General features: G+C 31.7%; 2 protein-coding genes across 4 annotated transcripts; both read left to right on the plus strand.

Annotated features, from left to right (window-relative positions):
• Positions 1-329: 329 nt before the first annotated feature.
• Positions 330-6,556, plus strand: c5h5orf34 (chromosome 5 C5orf34 homolog). Of its 2 annotated transcripts, none has more exons than XM_051111183.1 (12): positions 330-694; positions 1,733-1,822; positions 1,914-2,509; positions 2,815-2,913; positions 3,433-3,553; positions 3,623-3,714; positions 4,413-4,482; positions 4,564-4,731; positions 5,786-5,898; positions 5,979-6,101; positions 6,235-6,275; positions 6,377-6,556. In XM_051111183.1, the coding sequence occupies exons 1-12, from the start codon at positions 500-502 to the stop codon at positions 6,544-6,546; spliced, it is 1,878 nt and encodes a 625-aa protein (XP_050967140.1). In that variant the 5' UTR covers positions 330-499; the 3' UTR covers positions 6,547-6,556. The 2 variants fall into 2 exon arrangements, with proteins under 2 accessions (XP_050967140.1, XP_050967141.1); XM_051111184.1 differs by having other exon boundaries at positions 4,567-4,731.
• Positions 6,522-20,972, plus strand: LOC127166101 (FYN-binding protein 1). 2 transcript variants are annotated; one of them, XM_051111186.1, is made up of 18 exons: positions 6,522-6,589; positions 9,941-10,505; positions 11,843-11,972; positions 13,204-13,259; positions 13,522-13,544; positions 13,808-13,848; positions 14,144-14,306; positions 15,380-15,539; positions 15,729-15,825; positions 15,927-15,937; positions 16,078-16,135; positions 17,893-17,939; positions 18,249-18,318; positions 19,213-19,312; positions 19,385-19,547; positions 19,635-19,665; positions 19,955-19,986; positions 20,072-20,972. In XM_051111186.1, exons 2-18 carry the CDS (start codon positions 9,968-9,970, stop codon positions 20,092-20,094), a joined length of 1,743 nt encoding a protein of 580 aa, XP_050967143.1. In that variant the 5' UTR covers positions 6,522-6,589; positions 9,941-9,967; the 3' UTR covers positions 20,095-20,972. The 2 variants fall into 2 exon arrangements, with proteins under 2 accessions (XP_050967143.1, XP_050967142.1); XM_051111185.1 differs by lacking the exon at positions 6,522-6,589 and adding an exon at positions 7,312-7,382 and having other exon boundaries at positions 20,072-20,969.
• Positions 20,973-22,556: the final 1,584 nt, after the last annotated feature.

The following is a 22,556-nucleotide window of genomic DNA, read 5'->3' on the forward strand; positions in this document are numbered from 1 at the left end:
CTCGTCACTGACGTGATGATTATTGTTTTTATTTTTTGTTTTTTAAACAATTTTACTTATAAGCGTTCATTATAATTTTGTGTCCCAGTTCAGTTTGATTCAACGTATAAAATCATTACAATCTACATAAAATTCAGTTTTCTATTAGTTTTTTCCAACGTTTGATGTGATGTTATTTATTAAAACCAACAAACAAATTGTAAATTTTCCAATACGTTTTATCTGTAATATTTCTGCTATTTCTCATCCTTATAAATCAAATCATCGGTTCACTCCGCTTTCGTAAACAAGTTGAATCGATCAAAAGATTCGACTCTCAAGGACGATCGATTCGCGAATCGGTCGACCCTATCAACAACAACAATTTAACGCGATTTGTGGACTTTGTTTGTACTACTTAAGTGATTTTGGTTTTTACGTTTAAACAGTCGTAGTCAAAGGACTATGTGTTTGGTTTGAATTCTAACCGCAGCGCTGTGTGTCTCATGTTAAGGGAATCATGTGTTCGGTCAGGTTTATGTTCATGTATGTGGATGAGTCTGTGGATGTGTTTTACGCAGATGGGAGCAGATTGCAGCTCTCACCCTGCGGATCTGAGTTCATGATAGAGAAACACATGTCACCCTCTGCACACCCGCTACAGCCCAAAGAGAGAGTCAGACAGAGAACAAGATTCGCCATCAGCGAGTATAAGGTACATATATTACCCTTTCAGCCACATAAATGTCTTAATAATCCCCATTAATATATCAGTAACTTTCATTGTACTGCAAAACCTGTATCTGCAGTTTCATGGAACATATCTAACTCTTACCCCTATCTATCTATCTATCTATCTATCTATCTATCTATCTATCTTACACTACCAGTCAAAACTTTTTGAACAGTAAGATTTGCAATGTTTTTAATGTTTTTAAAGTCTCTTCTTTAAAGTACAGCAGAATTAGTTAAATTTTGAAATATTTTTACTATTTAAAATAACTGTTTTCTATTTGAATATATTTTAAAATGTAATTTATTCTTGTGATCAAAGCTGAATTTTCAGCATCAATACTCCAATCTTCAGTGTCACATGATCCTTCAGAAATCATTCTAATATTCTGCTTGCTGCTCAAGAAACATTTTTTATTATTATATTAAATATATTATTATTATTATCAATATTTAAAACATTTTTTCAGGATTCTTTGATGAATAGAAAGATCCAAAATCAGCATTTATCTGAAATAAAAAGCTTTTGTAACATTAGACACTATATATAAGCTTGGAATCATTTTTTTGTTTTGTTTTGCTTTTTTTTGAAAAAAAAAAAAATTAATACTTTTATTTAGCACGGATGCTTTAAGTTGATCAAAAGTGATGATAAAGATATTTATAATGTTACAAAAAAAATCTACTTGTCTGTTTTCTACATGATAATAATAATAATAATAATAATCATAAATGTTTTTTGAGCAGCAAATCAGAATATTATAATGATTTCTGAAGACCATGTGACTGGAATAATGATTCTAACAATTCAGCTTTGAAATCACAGGAATAAATTACATTTTAAAATATATTCAAATAGAAAACAGTTATTTTAAATAGTAAAAATATTTCAAGATTTTACTGTTTTTGCTGTAGTGGTAGTGTATAGCCATATATTTGTCTGTATAAAGTAGTTTCCTGCTGTCAGTATAGGTACACAGTATAATAAATTAATAATTGATTTGTTTCCTCTCTTCTTTAGACACTGGTACTGAATGCTTTGGAGTTCAGAAACAAGTATGCAACTCATCCATACTTGCCTGAGGAGCTCATAACTGTGGAATTCAACAAGGTTAGACTTTCCTAAAGCTGTAGTAGGGATTGCTTTATATTACTGAAATCATGTTAATCCAGCTTAGTTTCTCATTTGTGCTAATTTGTAGACATTTACCAGTGCTATAACTGAAGTGGAGTGGCCCGGGTCTGACTTCTGCACCGCCGGGCCGCATGGAGAGATCACAGTCTGCTCTGTAGATGGACATGCCAAACTCGTCCTTTCTTCTTCTGGAGAAGAGTTCACAGTGGAGTTTATCTGTCGCTCCAGCCAAAATGAAGTGGAGTCACAGTATCTAAACTTTCAAGGTCACCAACACAAAAGCACATGTTTGTTATGTAGCTTGTCATCACAGTCTGCCACGGTTAAGGGTTTAAACCTCTCTGAAGCCTCAGCGGGTGCTCGGATGGACCATCCTGGGTCAATCGTAAAACCATCCAATATGGAAAGACTGGAATCAGCATGCTTGAAGTCTGGGAAGGTGGACGTGTACACCAGAGTGATCCAGCAGTACTCCCGAGCACTTTACCCACAGATGTGGAGCTATCCTCTATCATTAGCATTCAAGCATTGGGAATCACAAAAAAGTAAAATAAATACTGTCAATGGACAAGATAGAAAAGGTTCAACAGAGCCCCAAACAGGGCTGAAAACAAAGCTTCCCAAACCTTTGCCTTTAAAATGTCCGTCTCCTCATCAGCACAGGTGAGCACTGCAAACAAACACAAAATACAGTCTTATGTCATCTCTCTTTATCTGTGGAAATTTCAGACGGTCAAGAACAGCCCAAGAACAAGGACTGCAGATGAAAATCTGGCAAATAATTGACTTGTGTTTGCTTATGTTAAATAATGTGCATTAAATAAAATAAAATAAATAAATAAAATAAATATTTAATTCTCCCACAAAATTAAATATTATAAATAAAAGGAAAATATAAATTATTTTATTTTATTTTACTGAAATGTGACCTGGCTTTAGGGAGATTCACTACTCTAATTCATTATTAGGTGGCGTTATGACACTGTAAATCCTGATTTGCTAGACCAGGAAGAGGAAGTCACAGCTGAGCTGGTGAAAGTGGTCTGGTGCAAAGACATCATATACCGGTGAGTGCTGATTCATTTCATGTTCATACAGTAGCACCATTACCCATTACATCATCTTAAAAACCATTAATAGGCTAATGAGAATCTAATCTGCCAAACAAATAGGAATTTAACTGAATAAAAAAATATTAGCACTATTTCTGGTGTATGTTTATATTATATATATTATAAAATTACTGAAAGAGATATTGCATAACTCTTTACTTGTTTTTGATTAGTTAGTTACTGATCATTTATTCACTCTTATGACTTATTCATAAGATCACTATGATGACTTTCTTTTGTGGAACATAAAAGAGAAATGTCTCAGTTATTTATCCATACAGTGAAAATGTTGTTTGGTTCCCAGTGTTCTTGAAAGTATCTTCTTTTATGTTCCTAAGAAACTCATGCAGGTTTGGAATAACGTAGTAAATGATCACAGAATTTTAATTTTCGGGTTAACTATTCCTTTAAGGGCTGTGTCAAACAAATCAAGTGTAACACTGATGATGTTTTCTTGTCTTTTCTCTCCTTCAGTATAGTAGATGGAGTGATTCCGATGGTAGAGATCTCACCTGGTGATGGTTCAGTCATCAGATCTAATGGAGTTCTAGCCAATTACTTCACACATTACAAAGCTGGAGCTGCTCACAGAGATGTAAGACGACACTCTGTAGTGTGTTCACTTTGACATTATACATTTACTGCATGATTTCTGTGTTCTTAGGTGGTGGAGTGTGTTTACTACCTGTGTGGGCTCCCACCTGACGTATCGGGTCAGCTGTATTCCATCCAATCTGTTGTCACACGGGCCAGCAGGTGAGATAAGATGTTTACAAGCAGACAGCATGTTAAAACCAAAATTTAATACCTGAAACATTAACTATCACATCTGTTTATAAAGGGGCTTTCTATCTTTCACAACCTCTCAAATGAACATCAACCTTGAGCCACGATTCACTGAGTGTAATCTATAGAGTTCAGTCACTAGGGGGTGATAATGACACCCAAATTTAAGTGTGCAATATATTAAGTCAAGAATCATGGTACTATTGCTCGTACTGAGGGTTAGTGAATTGAACTGAGTTACTGTAAATTTCAAAAGTGACAGTAGAGATATTTATAATGTTACAAAAGTTTTTTTATTTCAAATACTGTTCTTTTGAACTTTTTATTCTTCAAGGAATCTTAGTTTCCTCCAAAATGTTAAACAACACAACTGTTTTTAGCACTGATAATGCTAATAAATGTTTTTAAGCAGCAATTGAGTATATAAGAATTATCCTGAAGACTCCTGTGATACTGAAGACTGGAGTAATGATGCTGAAAATTTAGCTTTGCGTCACAGGAATAAATTGCATTTGAAAATATATTCAAATTGAAAAAAAATATTTAAATTGTAATAATATTTCACAATTTTACTGCGTCTACTGTGTTTTTGATCAGATAAATGCAGCCTGGGTGATTCTGTGCATTCCACAAACTAGCATATGTTAATATTTTTGTTTTCATTTCAGGATTCTGAAATGCTTCATCCAGGCCAGAAGCTCTCTTAGGTCCCCGCTTTCTAATTACTGCTGGAATGAGGTGTGTGTGATGTCCTTCTGATAGATACTCGCTCTGTGTCCAGTGTATATGGATGTGTGTGACAATAATGGCTGTCTTCAGCAGGCTGCAGTGTGTGATTGTGTGCGTGTGGTTCAGGAGGTGACCGTGGCAGGTACAGGATATTTTAAAGCTCTCTCAGATGGGACTGTCGAGGTCTTGTTTTTGGACGGAGTTAGAGCGCAGATGATGTGGAAGTCTGACACTTATACACCTGCACAAGTACATCACGTATGTACTTTTTACCATTTACTTGCACATCTAATCAGCTTTTCACCTTGAACCAATTTGAAATACTTACATCCATTGAAATGCTAAGTTTTAAGGTGAATTAGGTTCAAATGATATACATTTTCAAACTAAAATTCAACAGTTTATTTGCAACATTGTGCAAACATGTTGACTAAAGTGCATTGCTGCATGGCTTTTTTAAATAAATTAAATTATTTTTATTATAAATATAAATGATATATATTATAAATATTTATTATATTATAATATTGTTTTTTATAAAATGATTATTATTATGCAATTATAAAATAATATAATTAATAATAATATGATCGAATATTGCTGATTTATTACTATTTTTGATTATGTTGTTGTACATAAATGATAATTAAATATAATTTTTTCTTGTGTTAATTTAGTAAAAAAACAACTTTTAAAAAACACTATTTTATGTTTATATAGTTTACTTTAATAAATATATATTCATTCTAGGGCTGTCAAACAATTAAGCACGATTAATCGGATCCAAAATAAAAGTTTCTGTTTGCATACTATATGTGCATGTGCTGTGTATATTTATTATGTATATATAAATACACACACATACATGTATATATGAAAGAAAAATATTTTAGATTTATATATAAAATATTTATATTTATTATCTATCTAAATTCTATACAGTTATAAATATATATGCATATACATGCATATATACATATAAATATTTTTTTTTATATGTATACATGTGTGTTTGTGTATTTATATATACATAATAAATATACAGAGTAGACACACGTATAGTATGTAAACAAACTTTTATTTTTGGTGCGATTAATTGCAATTAATCGCGATTAATCGTTTGACAGCCCTAATTAATTCATTAATTTATTGCTTGTTTGCTATATTTTTCAGTCCTTTTCAGCATGTCATAGATTCCCAATGGACTATAAATTCAGTTATGTCAATAAACAAAGTTGTTTCAAGTCCTGTATATTTTTTTAAAGGTTATGAATTTATAATTTTTTGTTTTTTTATGTATTTGCGATGGCAGTGTGGAGAAATGGAGCAGAGACTCAAGACAGAAACTCACAGGTGGTGCCAGCTCAATTTGCCAGATGGGCACCAAACTTTTGTCCAAGTTGAGACAGACCAAACTTATCAAAGGTAAAGAGATGATGTTGTATTCAATACACTAATTGCTTATGAAAATACTTAATTTTTCATTTTGTCTCTTTTTCAATCAGGTATGTGTCGGCAGTAGTGCAGTGGTGTGACTGGGTAAAACAGACAGATCAGAGCATGAGTGCAGTGGGTGTGGCTTTCTCCGACTCCGCCCATTCTGACACACCACAGCCAATAACATGCAGGTGCTAAGGAACTCTGTATTTTAAAGTAGAGAATGATGTCCAAGCTTTTCTTTTCTATACACTTACACAAAAAACTTAAACTTAAAATAGAAATCTAAATTTTTTCTTCATCCTGATTCGTACACCCCTACAGGTCTGTTGTTTCTGAACTGGAAAAGATCAAGAGGTTTAACTGTATCCTTTTTTGTAAGATTATGTGACCCTGTTGCTGTGGAAATTGATTATTGAGAACAGGATACCTTTAGGTAAACTTTTTTTTTAACACAAACCACCAGTTTTGTTGGAGAACAGCCCCGTCCTGCGTCATACAGAAAGATCTGTGAGCTGTGAGCATTCGTCTGTCCAGCCTGAGATCAAACTCACAGAGAAATGCATCTTCGAAGCTCTGGAGAAAACCTCCAAAGCCATACAGGACATTGACACACTCTTATCAGACAGAACGTAGGATTGTATACAGAGACATACAGCTTTCCAAAACAAATTGTCTGGTATGGAACTTATTCAGGGGTATGAAAATGTGGCTATAAGTTACAGACATACATACATCTCACTTGGATCATATTTCACATCAAAACAAAGCAAGAAACTACATTTTTTTAAAAAATGAAATAAAAAGGCCTGCTTTTTAGGATAGTTAAGCATGTTTACCCCCAATTCCCATTATTATAATACTAAAATGAAATAAATAAATATATAAATTTAAATAGATTGTAATTTTAAAATAAATTCTAAAGTTGTGGTTAACTGTTGTGAAAATTATGTGTCAGAGTAAAAAGCAGGCATAATTTTCTAACAAAAAATGATTTATAATTATAGTAATATTATATAATTTGATGATGATCCAATTTTGTAGTATATTTATATAATAACATTTATATTTGATTTTGAGGTAAAACCTAGATATGTTTTTGCAAGATTCACCAGATCAGTGTCTGGCTTTCATACAAAAAAACGTATGTAATGCGTTCCTTCTTCCTTATGATAGTTAAATGGCATTTATTTTTTAACGACATACTATGTAAAGTCAAATCAGATTTCAACTGAAGTGATCAATTAAATTTTTGATGTCCTCTTTGTCTTAAAAGTACGTATTTCTCACTCATTTTTATTCAAGTGAATGTGTTTTGCTGAAACGTTTGTGCCATGTAGGAGGAAGAAAATAGTTGTTGCAAAACTTTGTTTAGTCATCACTTCTCCCGTTCCTTTAACCACACTCCCTGAAAAGACTCCACAGACAAAACAGTAATCTAGTGTTCGTTGTTCCAGCACGTTATCATTATGGTGAGTCCGTTTGTGCTATCGTTGTAATACTTTTTTGAATTAGAAAACTAACCTTCATATGCTCCTCCACTAAAAACCAGAGATATTATTATCGATTATGCTTGTGTCATTGGCATTGACCACCTAACCAGAGTTTGTGTTGTTTCTCGCTCTGAAAGTCCAAAGATTGATACTGTGGTTTTAAGCTGTTGTTAAACCTGACCCCAGATCAGGGTCGTGATGCTCGATAGTGAAACCCTGGTTACACCTCTTCCTTATTAAAGTAATGGAAACATGCATTTCCTCTGGGTGTATTTGTGATTCTCGTTACTTTCAGAGCTACTATAGTCTTGCACGAACACTTATGCGCTGGCTGGGTGAGTTTGCAGGGAAATTTTGCTGATTTATTTAAATGAACATCTTTTATTATGATTGATATGATTCTCAGTTTGCTGTTGATGGTGGTTGTTTATCTTTGATTGTACTTGTGTAAGTGCAGCATAATAGAGCAGATGCTGTAATTGGAATAGTGATTTGATGCTTGTGGGTTTTCTTATTAGGATTGATCATTATATGATGTGATTGATAAGAATGCATAATATATCAATCATATAGCTGCATTTTGAAGAAGCAGAAGGCAGTATGAAAGTTCTCAGTTTTTTTCACGCTTGTAAATGTAAAGAGTGGCTAGCGTAAAGGCGGAACCCTAAAGGTGTGAATATGCACAGTTTCACAGCTTTTTAAAATGTTTTATAGCCTGCATGCTTAGGGTTTGTATATTTCTGCATTAATTACAATATTAGTGATTGTAGTTAATGTAGTTTATTTTTAGATTTTCTGAAGTAAATGTGAGTTGTTTTGACCATGCAAAACTCATTACCACTGCTGGATGTTGTGTTTGGTTGATGAAGTTTTCAGCGTGGCTTTTAGGTTCTTTATTGTCGTCTTTCCATGAAGAACCTTAAACTTTCAAACAGTTCTTTATAGTGGAAAAAGGTTCTTTAGATTTTTAAAATCTTTTAAGAACTGATCTTACTCTGAATTACATTTTAACTAGTCATGGTCTACATTTTAAACTTAAACCTTTTTTAATTTTTTTCTTATAATGTGCTTTTTATGAGGCTGTTTTGTTTCTCTATGTATGAAAATTGCAGCATTTTTATACTTTAATTTAATCTGAAAATGACCTTTTTTAAACCTAAAATTACTGTTTGTTTAAAAACAGAATCAGGTTTGCATAGGTACCTTGTTTACTGTGTTTTTTTTGCTCCATTTTATTGCCCACCAAGTCTAATTGCATATTAAAGTCATAGCGCACGTCTCCTCAACAAGTCACACGATTCAGATTTGGCTTCATACAAATGTAGGGTGAGTTATGAAATTGTGTAGTACTTTGTGTTAGAGGATATATATAATTTTTATTTTTTTTTTTAAGTTGTAAATAAAAATGATTGGAATACATTTTTACAAGAAAAATATTTCAGTCTTTCTACTTTTAATTTTTATTTAATGTGTTACTTGCAATCTATGGGTTAAAATTGTTTCTACACCAAATCTTTTTCAGCAAAATGCATATTTAAAATTAAAACTATGACTGTTAACCCTGTGCACCCGAGAGCTAACACGCACACTGAACGGTTGTATTTCTGTTAATTAACAGTAACAAGGGTGTTAATAGATGCTGTAAAAATACATTAACAGTCGATTTTTTTTTTTTTTTTAGAGAAGTCTCTTGTTTACCAAGCCTGCATTTATTTGATCCACAGTACAGCAAAAACAGTAACATTTTAAAATATTTTTACTATTTAAAATAACTGTTTTTTTTTTTTTATTTGAATATATTCTAAAATGTAATTTATTCCTGTGATTCTCCAGTCAAATGATCTTTTAGAAATCATTCTAATATTCTGATTTGCTACTTAGAAAACACTTATTATTATTATTACTATTAGAATTTATTAGGTTTCTTTGATGAATAGAAAGTTCAGAAGAACAACATTTATCTGAAATAGAAATCTTTTGTAACATTATTGATGTCACTTTTGATCAATTTAAAGCATCCTTGCTAAATAAAAGTATTAATTTCTATAATTCCTTTCCCCCCCCAAAAAACAAAAAATACTGACTCCAAGCTTTTGAATGTTATAGTGAGTAATGTTACAAAAGCTTCCTATTTCAGATAAATGCTGATCTGTGGGTCTTTCTATTCATCAAAGAATCCTGCAGAAAAAAAAAAATACTCAACTGTTTTAAATATTGATGATAGTAATTATAAGAAATGTTTCTTAAGCAGCAAATCGGCATATTGGAATGATTTCTGAAGGATCATGTGACACCGAGGGCTGGAGTAATGATGCTGAAAATTTAGCTTTGATCACAGGAATAAATTACTGTTTTTGCTGTACTTTGGATCAAATAAATGCAGGCTTGGTGAGCAGAGGAGACTTAAAAAAAAATTAAAAATCTTATTGTTCAAAAACATTTGACTGGTAGTGTATATTGCTTAGTTAATGCATTAACTAATGTTAACAAATGAGGACTTATTGTAAGGTGTTACTAATGTTTCTTTTATGTTTCAGGCCAATTTCTCTAATGTACAATCCCTGATGTCTCACTTCAACTCATTGGGTGGTGAAGGAATGTATTCCCTGGCTGCTCAGAGCAATCAATTCAGGGGTGCCGGGAATAATGACCAGAATCCTGTGTTGTTCCCTAGGCCGGTGAAACTCAAACCTGTGGACTTGAATAAAGGCGCAGACTCCAAGCCTTTTCCTAAACCGCTTATGGTCAAACCGAACTTTACGGTTAACTCAATTGAGAATAGATTCAATCCTACATTTTCTAATAACAAGACCAGTAGTGACTCAAGAAGTGATGCTGTTGGAGTGAAGCTGCCCTTTAAAGGGAAACTGGAGAATGCGTCTACACAAGCCCCCTTTGAAGCTGGATCTCAGACTCCCCCCAAACCGCCTGTTACTCAGAAACCTGTTCTTCATGAAAAGATCAGTACAGTATCGGGAACTGATACTGGGGATTTGTCAGTACCGAAAAAGAAGACTCTTCCCAGCGTGTTTGCTTTAGGAAAGTGTCCTGCCAAACCACAGAGACCGCCACATGTTAACCTCAGCAAGTTCAGTGAGAACGGTAAGATACGGACCTCCATGATTAAACTTATTTAAGCTAAACTGATGTGTATTTATTCAGATGAGAAAGATTCAGTTCATTCTTTTCAAATGTCTGAAATATTGCAAGTACACACCCAAAACACCTGTGAGATTTCAGACACATTACTGTTTGAAAATTTGGGGTCAGGTTTTTTAGTGTCTCTTATGAAAGAAAGTCTCTTATGCTCACTAAGGCTGCTTTTATACGTTTTTTTTATTTGAATATATTTTAAAATATAATTTATTCCTGTGATGCAAAGCCGAATTTACAACATCATTATGATCCATCATAAATCATTCTAATATGCTGATTTGCTGCTCAAAAAAACATTTATTATTATTGTCAATGTTAAAAACATGGCTTTTATGGCTTAATATTTTTGTGGAACAACGATGCATTATTTTTTGGGATTCTTTGATGAATAAAATGTTCAAATGAACAGCGTTTATTTGAAATATAAATTATTTGTAACATTAAAAAAGTCTTTACTGTAATTTTTGATCAATTTAATGCATTTATTAATTTGATAAAAAATAAAATGTGACCCTGGACCTCAAAACCACAAAAGTAGCATGGGTTTTGCAGCATCTTCTCAATATTTAAATTTTTTTGCATCCTCAGATTCCAGATTTTCAAACATTTCCAGTACCATACATCAATGGAAAGCTTTTTTTTATTAAGCTTTCAGATGATGTGTAAATCTTGACCCTTATGACTAGTTTTGTGTTCCAGGGTCACAAATAATAAATAATATTTGGCTGAGATACAACTATTTGAAAATCTGTGATCTGAGGGTGCAAAAAAGTCAAAATATTGAGAAAATCACCTTTAAAATTGTCAAAATGATGTTCTTAGCAATGCATATTACTAATCAAAAATGAATTTTTGATATATTTATGGTAGGAAATGTACAAAATATCTTTATGGAACATGGTCTTTACTTAATATCGTAATGATTTTTGGCATTAAAAAATTATTTTGACCCATATAATGTATTTTTGGCTATTGCTACAAATATACCTGTGCTGCTTATGACTGGTTTTGTGGTCCAGGGTCACATTTGCTTTGGTTCTGGTTGTTTAATCTGTCATTATCTAACATAAAGGCATTCATAAAGTGTGTCCAAATGCTTTCTGGGCCTACTGTACAGTTGTCTAAACATACAAAAGCTATTTCCCTAACCTGTGAACTCTAGTTAAAAAAAAAAAATCCCAAAACATTCTATTCATGTGATTACATTTACACACTTGTGCATGATTCAGTGTCTATTTAGTTTTTATTGCTTCATGTTCTGTTTCCATGTGCTGGTTCATCAGTATCCAACACCAGCAACCCTGAGGAGGATTTCTCCCTCCCTCCTCCACCGCCTCCTGAACGCCTGTCAATCACATCTGAGATGCCACCTCCTCTACCAGACTTAAGATTTCCACCTGCTCCCCCTCCAGTGTGAGTGTTCACTTTAAGAAATTAAAGTTTAACATCTAGATCAATAATAATTCTGGAGATTGACACATCATCACAATACAATGAAAATATTAAAATATGAAAAAGTACCATGTAATAATTATTTTAAAGGGGTTATCGGATGCCCATTTTAAGTTGATATGATTCTTTAGGGTCTTAATGAGAAGTCTATAATATACTTTGGTTAAAAAGTCTCAATGGTAGTCTAAAACAACACCCTTTTTACCTTGTCAAAATCAGCGCTGCAAAAATCATCCTGTTCTGGTCGAGGCTGCTTTAAATGCAAATGAGTTCTGCTCGCCCCGCCCCTCTTCTCTCTGTGGAGAGACGAGCCTGTTTACTTTAGCCGCATTTAGCCGTGTTTAGCCGCTAAACTTGCTAACTAGCACATTATAAATCTCCCGCATTGCCGTCTGCACTTTACTCGCATATGATCGCGGGCGCGAACTGGAATCACTAACTAGGCTGCCTTCGAGCCTTCAAGGCATTTTGAGGGCACAACATCGTCAAGTAAGTAACTTTAACAAATGTTAAAGTATCCACTGTAGTCGTCCCCTAGTAAAAACATAGCTTTATCAGTTATTATCCGTGTTTCGCCATTATATCTCGTTTACCACAGTTCGGTTAGTGGATCCCGGGGCTCTGGCTGGTGTGACTGCGTGGGGGCGGGGCTAATTTTCATATTCATAGATCTGCGTATATTAAATGAGGCAAGGGGGGTAGAGTTACATTCAATCTGTTTTAAGTCATGAGAAAATTATTTTAACAAGAAAAACATTTAAATATGTCATTTTGATGATCAAAGATCAGTTTTAAGAGATACAAATTTTGACTACATGGGGACTTTTATTTAATTTATCATTTTTTATATTTTTCATTTACATTTGAGCAAAGTACTTTAGAGTGACACATGAGTAAAAATACACATAAATGCAGTTGAACATGGTAAAATTCAGTAGAATGGTAAAATTATTAAGCAGACAACAATATATTTTTTCAGTAATTATTGCATTGCCACAATGCTAAGCTCATGGTATGTGTTCATAATTTCATAGTGTTGCCATCCCAATTTTGTAAACTGTATCACAGTTTTTATGAGAGAATGCAATAATACAGTTGAATGTTTTACTGTTAAGACAAAGATGTGTGAAGCTACAATTCAAAAGTAAGCTTATATTTACTGTGAAAACTGTGTTTCTTCTGTTGTGAACAGGGATGAGGATTATTATGATGATACGGACGTCATAAACCGGACGGAGACTTCACTAGGTGCCATTCACAGAGAAGTTATTTAATATTAATGTTTGATACGTGCAGTGGCAACAAGTAATATCTAGATACTTGATGTCTGAATGACATTGCCTTACAAAAATATCAAAGCTGGTGAACTTTTTAGAAAGACCATATGCAAGTGTCATATGCAGTCACATTTAGACAACAGGTGTGATTTTAGACTTCCTCCATAATTAATGCTAAGCTTTTGTTTTGTTTTCTATAAGTTTGTTTTAATGAAGTCTGTTTTCTGTTTTAGATAAAAGCAGCAATGATGCTGAGGTAAAGATGAAAAGTTCGTTGTGTTTGCTTGTTCTGTATTAACTGACATCTCTATAGAGATGTTTTAAATAGCATTATTTATTGCTTACTTCTGCAAAAGAATCAGCATCTCAAAAGGAAATGACAGCCTTAACAACAAAGTCTGATTTTAATGGACTGACCAAAACAGTAGTGAGCAGGAGGTCACTCATTGCAGTTCATTGATTTTGATGCAGTAACTTTTACGGAGCCAGTGATGATGTTGCTGTTTGTGTCCTGTTTAGGAGTCGGGTGAAGAAATGTACGAAGATCTTGAGCACAACTGGTGAGAGTATTAAATTAATGGTGCTTTGTAAAGAGAAGCATTACTATTCCTCAAAATACTTAGTGATTTAAGCAAACCTCTGTATTACATTTCACTCCTGCTACTACTTGAAGTAGTTTTCAAAAAACATGTGAAGCAGCACCTAGCATCGTAATAGCAAGTTTTACACAGGCAAATGCTGCTCACTTTTTTTCAAAGGCTGCAAATCAGTTGGTTTCAAATTGTTATATAATTAATGAAGAGAAAAACAAGGAAAACTCAAAATTCTGCTAATGGAAAACTCTCCTTTACACAGGCCAGAAAACAACAAAGAAGAACCGAAAGAAGAAAAGACGACAAAAGAATCAAAAGAACTCAAGAAGAAACTCGAAAAAGAAGAGAAGAAACGCTTGGAGCAGGAGAAGAAAGAGAAGAAAGAGCGAGACAAAAGGGAGCAGGAGGCCAGGAAGAAGTTTAAAGTAATTACAAACAATTCACAGTGCTTGATTTATTTCATTTTTCATTATTTTTAAGAATCTCACAAAACCTGCCAAGAACACACCTGGAGACAACATTTCACCATAAAATCAAAATTTATATTTTACTTCACATTTAATTGATTTTATTTATGACATTATTTTTTTTATATTTTCATATCATGACCTCCATGATCATAGTGGTACTTGTTTAACTGGCTTTTATTTATGATGATATGAAAAAGTTTATGTTGATTAAAAAAAAATTAATAGTACAAAATTACAGTTTGGTGAGAAATTGCACTTAATAGTCATTAAAATGTATATAAATATAATATTTTATTTATACATATTATATATATAATTATTTGTATTATATATTTTTTTTATTTTAAAATTATATATATGTAAATAAAAATGATAAAATATTATATACACACATATATATATATATATATATATATATATATATATATATATGTATATATGTATGTATATAATATTTTATCATTTTTATTTACATATATATAATTTCAAAATAAAAAAATATATAATACAAATATATATATATATATATATATATATATATATATAAAATATATATTTAATATTTCTCATGGGCATTTAATAATTTTAGATTTTTCAGTCTGAGTTCAGTCTCTCTTTTTTTCTTTTTTTTTTTTTGACTCATTTTATTTGTAAAAGAAAAGCTGCCTAATAATTATGCACACCTGTATGCGTGTTTTGTGTGCGTGTGTGTGTATATATATATAATATACAAAATGTATGTATTTATTTGTGAAATTTGACTTGGAATTTGAATTTGACCCTGGTTTTGGTGAGTTTCTTTGCTTATAGACATTGTATAACTATTTTTGTTTATAGCAAAACAACAGTTATGTAATTGTAACTAAAAATATGTATATACATATTTTATATGCTATATATTATTTATATTATATCTATTGAAAAGGTTTTTTTTCCATAGAGATTATGTAACTATAATTCTGATGCACTTTTGTAAACATGTTAATTAGTTTAAACTTACACCATCACTGTTGTTTGTATTTGGACAGATCAAGGGTCCGATTGTGGTGAATGAAACGGTGAAGGCCAGTGTGGATCACAAGGGTGGAAAGAACAAACTTCCACTGAAGCAGGGAGAGAGCATAGAAATTGTGCGCAAAACAGAAAACCCAAAGGGCTACTGGCTTGCCAGAAACACCGAAGGGCACTGTGAGTTACTCTGCTGCACTGCACTGGATTGACATCAAAAAAAAAGTTGAACAACATCTTGAGCTGACAAGAGCTGCTAAACTGAACGTGTTTGATCTATGTTAGGTTGACGTTTCCTGTTTGTCTGTTCCTTTTTGACCTGCCAAGGTCACCTGCTATTCTGACTTTGTGTTGGTGTCTTTTATGTAGATGGTTTTGTGAAGCCTGACACTCTAGATGTGGTGAGAAACACACAGGATGGACAGGAGGTGTATGATGATGTGGGCGCAGGTGATGACTTCAATAAGTAAGAGAGTAACTTATTTAATTTAATTAGTACACTTATTTATCATTATTCAGGTTAATTTGTTAATTATATTTTTTACTAAAAAAATCTCCTTTTTTCAGTCTTCCAGATGGTAAGCCATTGCATAATACACTTCATATATATGAATTAACTCACATAGCTATCATTTAGTGAGTGTTAAGTGAAGGATACATACAAAAATGTTTGTTTGTTTTTTGTTTCCCCCTTTTCACGATTTTGTCATTGTACCAGCAGCTGAATGTGATGCTGATATTTATGATTGTCCAGATGATACACAAAATGATTTCAGGTGACTCATGTTCAAAAGCATTTAATACCTCATAAATACTGGTATATTCATCCAAACAATTATGTTGTTGTAACAATTTTATTGTTTTTTTGTTCACAATTCATACTTGGTGAAGAAGGATTTTTTGCTAACCAAGGCTGCATTTATTTGTAGAAAATACTGTATTTTTATTGTAGTTTTAATCAAATAAGTGCTGCCTTGGTTTATTAATTTATTTACACCACCAGTAAAAAGTTTTTGGACAGTAAGATTATTAATGTTTTTAAAAGAAGTCTCCTGTTCACCAAGTCTGCATTTATTTGATCCAAAGTACAGCAAAAAAAAAAAACTATATATATATATTATATTTAAAATAACTGTTTTATATTTGAATATATTTTAAAATGTAATTTATTCCTGTGATTTCAAAGCTGAATGTTTAGTATTATTACTCCAATCACATGATCCTGCAGAAATCTTTCTAATATTTTGATTTGCTGCTCAAAAAACATTTATTATGATGATGTTGAAAACAGCTGAATAAAATCTTTTCAGGTATCTTTGAAAAATAGAAGGTTCAGAAGAACTGCATTTTTTTGGAAAGGAAATCTTTTGTAACATAAATGTCTTTATTATCACTTTTGATCAATTTAAAACATCCTTACTTAATAAAAGTATTAATTTCTATAATTTCTCCAAAAAAAAAAAAAAAAAAAAAAGATACAGACTCCAAGCTTTTGAATAGTACAGTGTGTAATGTTACAAAAGCTATTTATATCTGATAAGTGCTGATCTTTGGATCTTTCTATTCATCAAAGAATCCTGGAAAAAATGTATTCAAGCTAAATGTTTCTTAAACAGCAAATTAATTAGAATATTAGAAGGATTTCTGAAGGATCATGTGACACTGGAGACTGGAGTAATGATGCTGAAAAATTAGCTTTGATCCCAGAAATAAATTACATTTTAAAATATATTACAATACAAAGCAGTTATTTTAAATAGTAAAAATATTTCACAATATCACTGCTTTTGCTGTAAGTTGGATCAAATAAATGCAAGATTGGTGAGCAGAAGAGGCTTCCTTAAAGGGGTCATTGGATGCCCATTTTTCACAAGTTGATATGATTCTTTAGGGTCTTAATGAAAACTCTATAATATACTTTGGTTAGTTCTCAGTGGTGCCTGCATGTAGCCTCGTTTACCCACTAAACTTGCTAACTAGCACATTATGAGGAAAGGCGATCACAAAGATTCATAAGAAAAACCCTTTTACTCAATTCTGCTGTAAGTGAAGCTGGATCACGAATGATTAGTGTGAACATAGACGGATATATGTAGATCAGGAGCCACATTCCCTTCACAAACGCTACACCAACAGGCATCTGAGAGTGGCTCGATTTGAAAAAGGGGGTATTATTTTTACAGATTAATTAAAAACCACTGCAAGGATTTTTATCAATGTAGGGTAGATGTGTACATACACTGCCAACACACATTAATGTTCAAACAACATGAAAAAGTGTACTTAGCATCTGATGACCCCTTTAAAAAACATTAAAAATCATACTGTTCCAAAACTTTTGACTGGTATTGTGTTAAAAAGTGTGTATTAAAAAACACCCTAATCTATGCAAATTCCACATTGATAGGTGACAGTCTAAAGTAATTTCTAAGTAAATAAGTATTATTTAAATTGCCTTTCAACCTGAAGCACATATATAGTGGATTTATTGTAATTTACTCTCATCTGCTGTCATTTTGCTGCTATTTTGCAGTTTTCTACCTCCACCCCCTCCAGACCCCACTCCATTTAATGATGCAGGTGAGTAACACTGTACTTTAACTGTACATAAATGTATTATATGAATTTAGTATAAGCACAGCCATATGAATAATCTAACAACACTGGATTTATTTTAACATTCAGAAATGCATAAAATATACAATTGTTGCATGCTCATATCTAATGATTGAGTGTTTTTGTCGTTTCCCAGACAATGCATGAACAGTAAATGTGCAAAAACATGTATCTTGAATGCAATGTTGTTGCTTTGGATAAATGGTTTTGTATATGCATAAATAAACGTAAATGCTCTGCTCAGAAGCTCTGTTTATGGTTTCTGTCCAACAGGTGTCACTGATGAGACGTATGATGATATTATTCCAGCAGACTTCCCTCCTCCTCCTCCATCTCCTAACAGGTTACTTTATACATGTTATTAAAGAAGGACAGTGGACACAAATTTTCAAAATAAAATTTCTAATATTTTAAAAAATATGGGCAAATTTGTAAAGTGCCATCCATTTTGTGAAAACTGGCAACAAGGTCATTGTAAGATGAATTTGCACTTTGGCTTTTTGTCACACAAACTGCAAAGTCTAAAACTGAACTTCCTCTTTTCACTGAATCCTTAAGTTTTTAGCACTTACCATCTTCAGCACTTATTATCTTTTTAGCACTTACAGTAGTAGTTACACTACTGTTCAAAAGTTTGTTCAGCATTTGATCAAAAATACAGTAATGCAGTAATATTTTGAAATTACAATATTAAATGGCTGTTTTTTTTATTTGAATATATAATTCTACATTAAAATATAATTTCATTATAAAATGCTAATTTGAACATTTCATTATAAAATGCTCAAGATCATTTTTTTTCTTTTTTTTATTATTATTATTAATGTTGAAAACAGCTGTGCTTAACATTTCTGTGGAAGCTGTGATACATTTTTTCAGGATTATCTGATGAATAGAAAGATCAAAAGAACAACATTTATTATAAATGTGACAAAAAAAACAAATACATTTTTAGTGACCCCAAAACTTTTGAATGATTGCTTAAATCACATAGTAATGTCTAAAAGTCAAAATATCAAACCAACTGTTATTTATTATATAAAACACACAAAATTAAACAGTACATTTAAAAAAGAAGTCTAAAATGATTTTAAGACAATAAAATAATCATAATAAATAATGAACAATGATGTTTGACATCAAAACAATGACACATATATTTCAAATAAATCATTTGACTTTATTTTATTTTATTTTATTTTATTGACCCAAAATCACGTTTCTATCTTCTCCGCAGCTTTCCAAAGTTCAGTTCAACGAGTAAGACGGATGAGATGGACCCAAAGAAAAAGAAAAAGTTTGAGAAGGAGGAGAAAGAGTTTAGGAAGAAGTTTAAAGTAAGACACATTCATCTGACTGATGGTGAATGAATGACACTGTATACTAACCCTCACTGCTTCTTCTTGTAGTATAATGCAGAAATCAAAGTGCTGTATAAAGCTACTGTTCTCCAATCACTGTCTATAAAGAAGTTTGGTAATAAAGACTTGCCAGTCAAACCTGGAGAAACCATTGATGTGATAGTTCTTCCAGTAGATGACAAAATCATCGCCCGGAACAGCGAAGGGAAATGTGAGTTGGTTTAGGAAATAATAAATGTGCAAGAGCACATTACATCAGATGAGGAAACCCTTATTAATTAGTCTTTCTCTGTTTCAGTTGGCTATGTGTCTACTGCTAATTTGCAGGAGTAAGTATAGTCTTCCTGTTTATTTCTATTTCTATTTTGGTGAGACGATATTTTTGCGTGCAAAAAATGCATGTTGCTTTCACCAATAGTCAATAGCTAGTGTTTTTGCTTTCCCAAGCTCACTTGTCCTATTTAATATGCCTAAATAATTGTGATTATTAGTGAATTTTGAATAAATGTGTAAAATTTTGCAGTGCTGTCAGCCATTGCTCGTTTGACTTCATATTAATGGCTGTTCGGTTGACCACAACTTCATACTTTTTGTGTCTCGCTTCCTCTCCTCTCTCAGAGACGGCTGTATTTATGATGATGTTGGTGACGGTAAGGTTTAACTTGCACAGCTATATTTGATAAAATTATGTTGTCATCATTTTGTACTGTATTTTTATCTACTTATTTGTTACAGACTGTATCTACGACAACGACTAAGCTTGGATAAACTCATCTTGTGTGTTTTTATCGTCTTTCAATATCTTATTTGTCTTTAATTTTTTCACCAAAAAGCTGTGTATTGTCATTGTTTGAGAATGATATATAGTGAATATTATACATTGTACATATAAAGTCACTTTTTAAAGTCACCTTGTTTGTTTTCTTCATGTTTAAATTCTCTCTCTCACTCTCTCTCTCTCTCTCTCTCTCTCTCTATATATATATATATACATATGTATATGGGTCAATGACATGCTGCCTAAATTTTCTGTTTAGTTTAAATGTGTAAAAAAAGATGCCATATATATGAAGTACCTCTCCCGTGTATGTACTCATTTTAGTTATTTGTAATTTTTCTGTTATTCAAAGTGTCAAAATATGATGTGGTGCAACCGTCCGACCATAACTTCTGCTTTGGAAACATCTTTGAAATGATCCCAGATTTATTCAGATTAATTTTCTGCACTATTTGGCATGATTTCCAAAGTGTTTTGTAATGCTGTATAAAATTGCAAAGCATTTTAATTTATATTCCATCATAATATCCAAACAAACTTTGTCCGATGATGTCCATTTTATGAAATATCATGTGGTTCGACTATCAAGAAACTACCATTGCATCATATAGGACATTGCATCATATACCAATTTGCCAAGGACCCATGGAAGCATCAAGCAGATTTGTAACTCTCTTTCAAATTTGAAAAAAAAAAACATAACCTTTTTAACAGCTGGTATATAGATACCACATTTGGATGTCATGTGGTATGACCTCAAAAAAACAATGAATATTAACAATAAAGTTATTTCTACAAGTATTTATTTTTATTATATACTTCATAGTGACTTTTTGTGGAAAGCTAGCTTGTTTTGTTCAGGTGGCCAATTCTGTGCTTGTAAATTTCGACTGAATTTGAAATATCATGTGGTGCGACCACTGCAGAGTGTTTTCCATTATAGATCTATGTCCCAGATTGGCAGTTTTTGTGTATTTATATTCAAATGATGGTTCATATACATAAAACACTTTATTTTAGTAACATTTGGAATAGATTTTTATGCAGGTCATTTTAGACGGTTTATGTTTAATCTTTGTGAAATATGAGAAAAAATGCAAAAAAAAATAAATAAATTGGGGCATGTAATTTTAGTTTGATAACTATGCATTCATTAGTCATTTATTTATTTATTAATAACTATTTTTAATCTATTTTACCAAATTCCACTCCCAAGCTAAGAAAAACAAACGCTCGCAATAGGCAGCATGTTAATTTTGACCCTGCAGTCGAGCACAAATTTCAGATGTCGTTTTTTTAAGATGTTCAAGCTGTGTGAAATACAGATCACTGCTACAGTATGCTTAAGTGAATGGTATTTTTAAAACATTTTCATCAGTTCTGTACAATTTACAGGAAAAAGAAGTCTCTTAACTACATTTAAGAAGACAACTTTGAAATTGTAGAACAAAAATTTGAGATCATTATTTACAAAAACTAAAAAAAAAAATGCAAATAATTTGTAAACACTAATTACTGAGAACATCTAAAAAAATATTAAGCATGTTATGGAAATTAATTAATTTTAATATCAATCATGGTCGCACCACATGACATTTTTTTTAAGGCTAATTAAATATTTAAACATTTAAAGGCCAATTCATCTAGATGAAAAAACATTAAAATCACTTAAGAATTTTGTGTAAACAACATTCTAAATGTTTGAACAATTACAATAGATATATTTTGGGGTATTTTAAAATTGGTATCAAAAATTATATATATATATACACTACCGTTCAAAAGTTTGGGGTCAGTAAGACTTGTAATAGTCTTTAAAGTAGTCTCTTATGCTCATCAAGGCTGCATTTATTTGATTAAAAATATAGAAAAAAAAAAAAAACAGTAGTATTGCAAAATGTTTTTACAATATAAAATAATGTTTTTTATTTTAACATACTTTAAAATAGAATTTATTCCTGTGATGAAAAGCTGAATTTTTATCAGCTGTTACTCCAGTCTTAAGTGTCACATGATCCTTCAGAAATCATTCTAATATGCGGATTTATTATTAGAATGATCAATGTTGGATAATATCAACAGTTGTGCTGCCAAATATTTTTTGGAACCTGTAATTTTTTTTCAGGATTCTTTTATGAATAACAAGTTTAAAAAGTACAGTGTTTATTCAAAATATAAATATTTTATAACAATGTAAATTATTTATTATTAACTTTTAATAAACTTTTAATTATTAACTTAATACATCCTTGGTGAATAAAAGTATTAATTTCTTTAAAAAAAAAAAAAGAAAGAAACAATAAAAATGTACTGACCCCAAACTTTTGAAAGGTAGTGTATATATATATATATAATTTTTTTTTTAAATGTTTTATTACAGTATAAAATTTGAATATATTACACAGAAGAACTTAAAAGGTCGTTAAGCATCGTTTGACCTTT

The sequence above is a fragment of the Labeo rohita genome, chromosome 5 (genome assembly GCF_022985175.1).
Source record: "Labeo rohita strain BAU-BD-2019 chromosome 5, IGBB_LRoh.1.0, whole genome shotgun sequence".
Lineage (NCBI taxonomy): Eukaryota > Metazoa > Chordata > Actinopteri > Cypriniformes > Cyprinidae > Labeo > Labeo rohita.

Coding starts and splice junctions, on each gene's coding strand:
- c5h5orf34 (XM_051111183.1), top strand. CDS start 500: ATGTGTTCGGTCAGGTTTATGTTCATGTATGTGGATGAGTCTGTGGAT. Junction 1,823..1,913: donor TAACTGTGGAATTCAACAAG/GTTAGACTTTCC, acceptor GCTAATTTGTAG/ACATTTACCAGTGCTATAAC. Junction 2,510..2,814: donor CCGTCTCCTCATCAGCACAG/GTGAGCACTGCA, acceptor ATTCATTATTAG/GTGGCGTTATGACACTGTAA.
- LOC127166101 (XM_051111185.1), top strand. Junction 13,545..13,807: donor AAAGCAGCAATGATGCTGAG/GTAAAGATGAAA, acceptor TGTCCTGTTTAG/GAGTCGGGTGAAGAAATGTA. Junction 19,666..19,954: donor TCTACTGCTAATTTGCAGGA/GTAAGTATAGTC, acceptor CTCCTCTCTCAG/AGACGGCTGTATTTATGATG.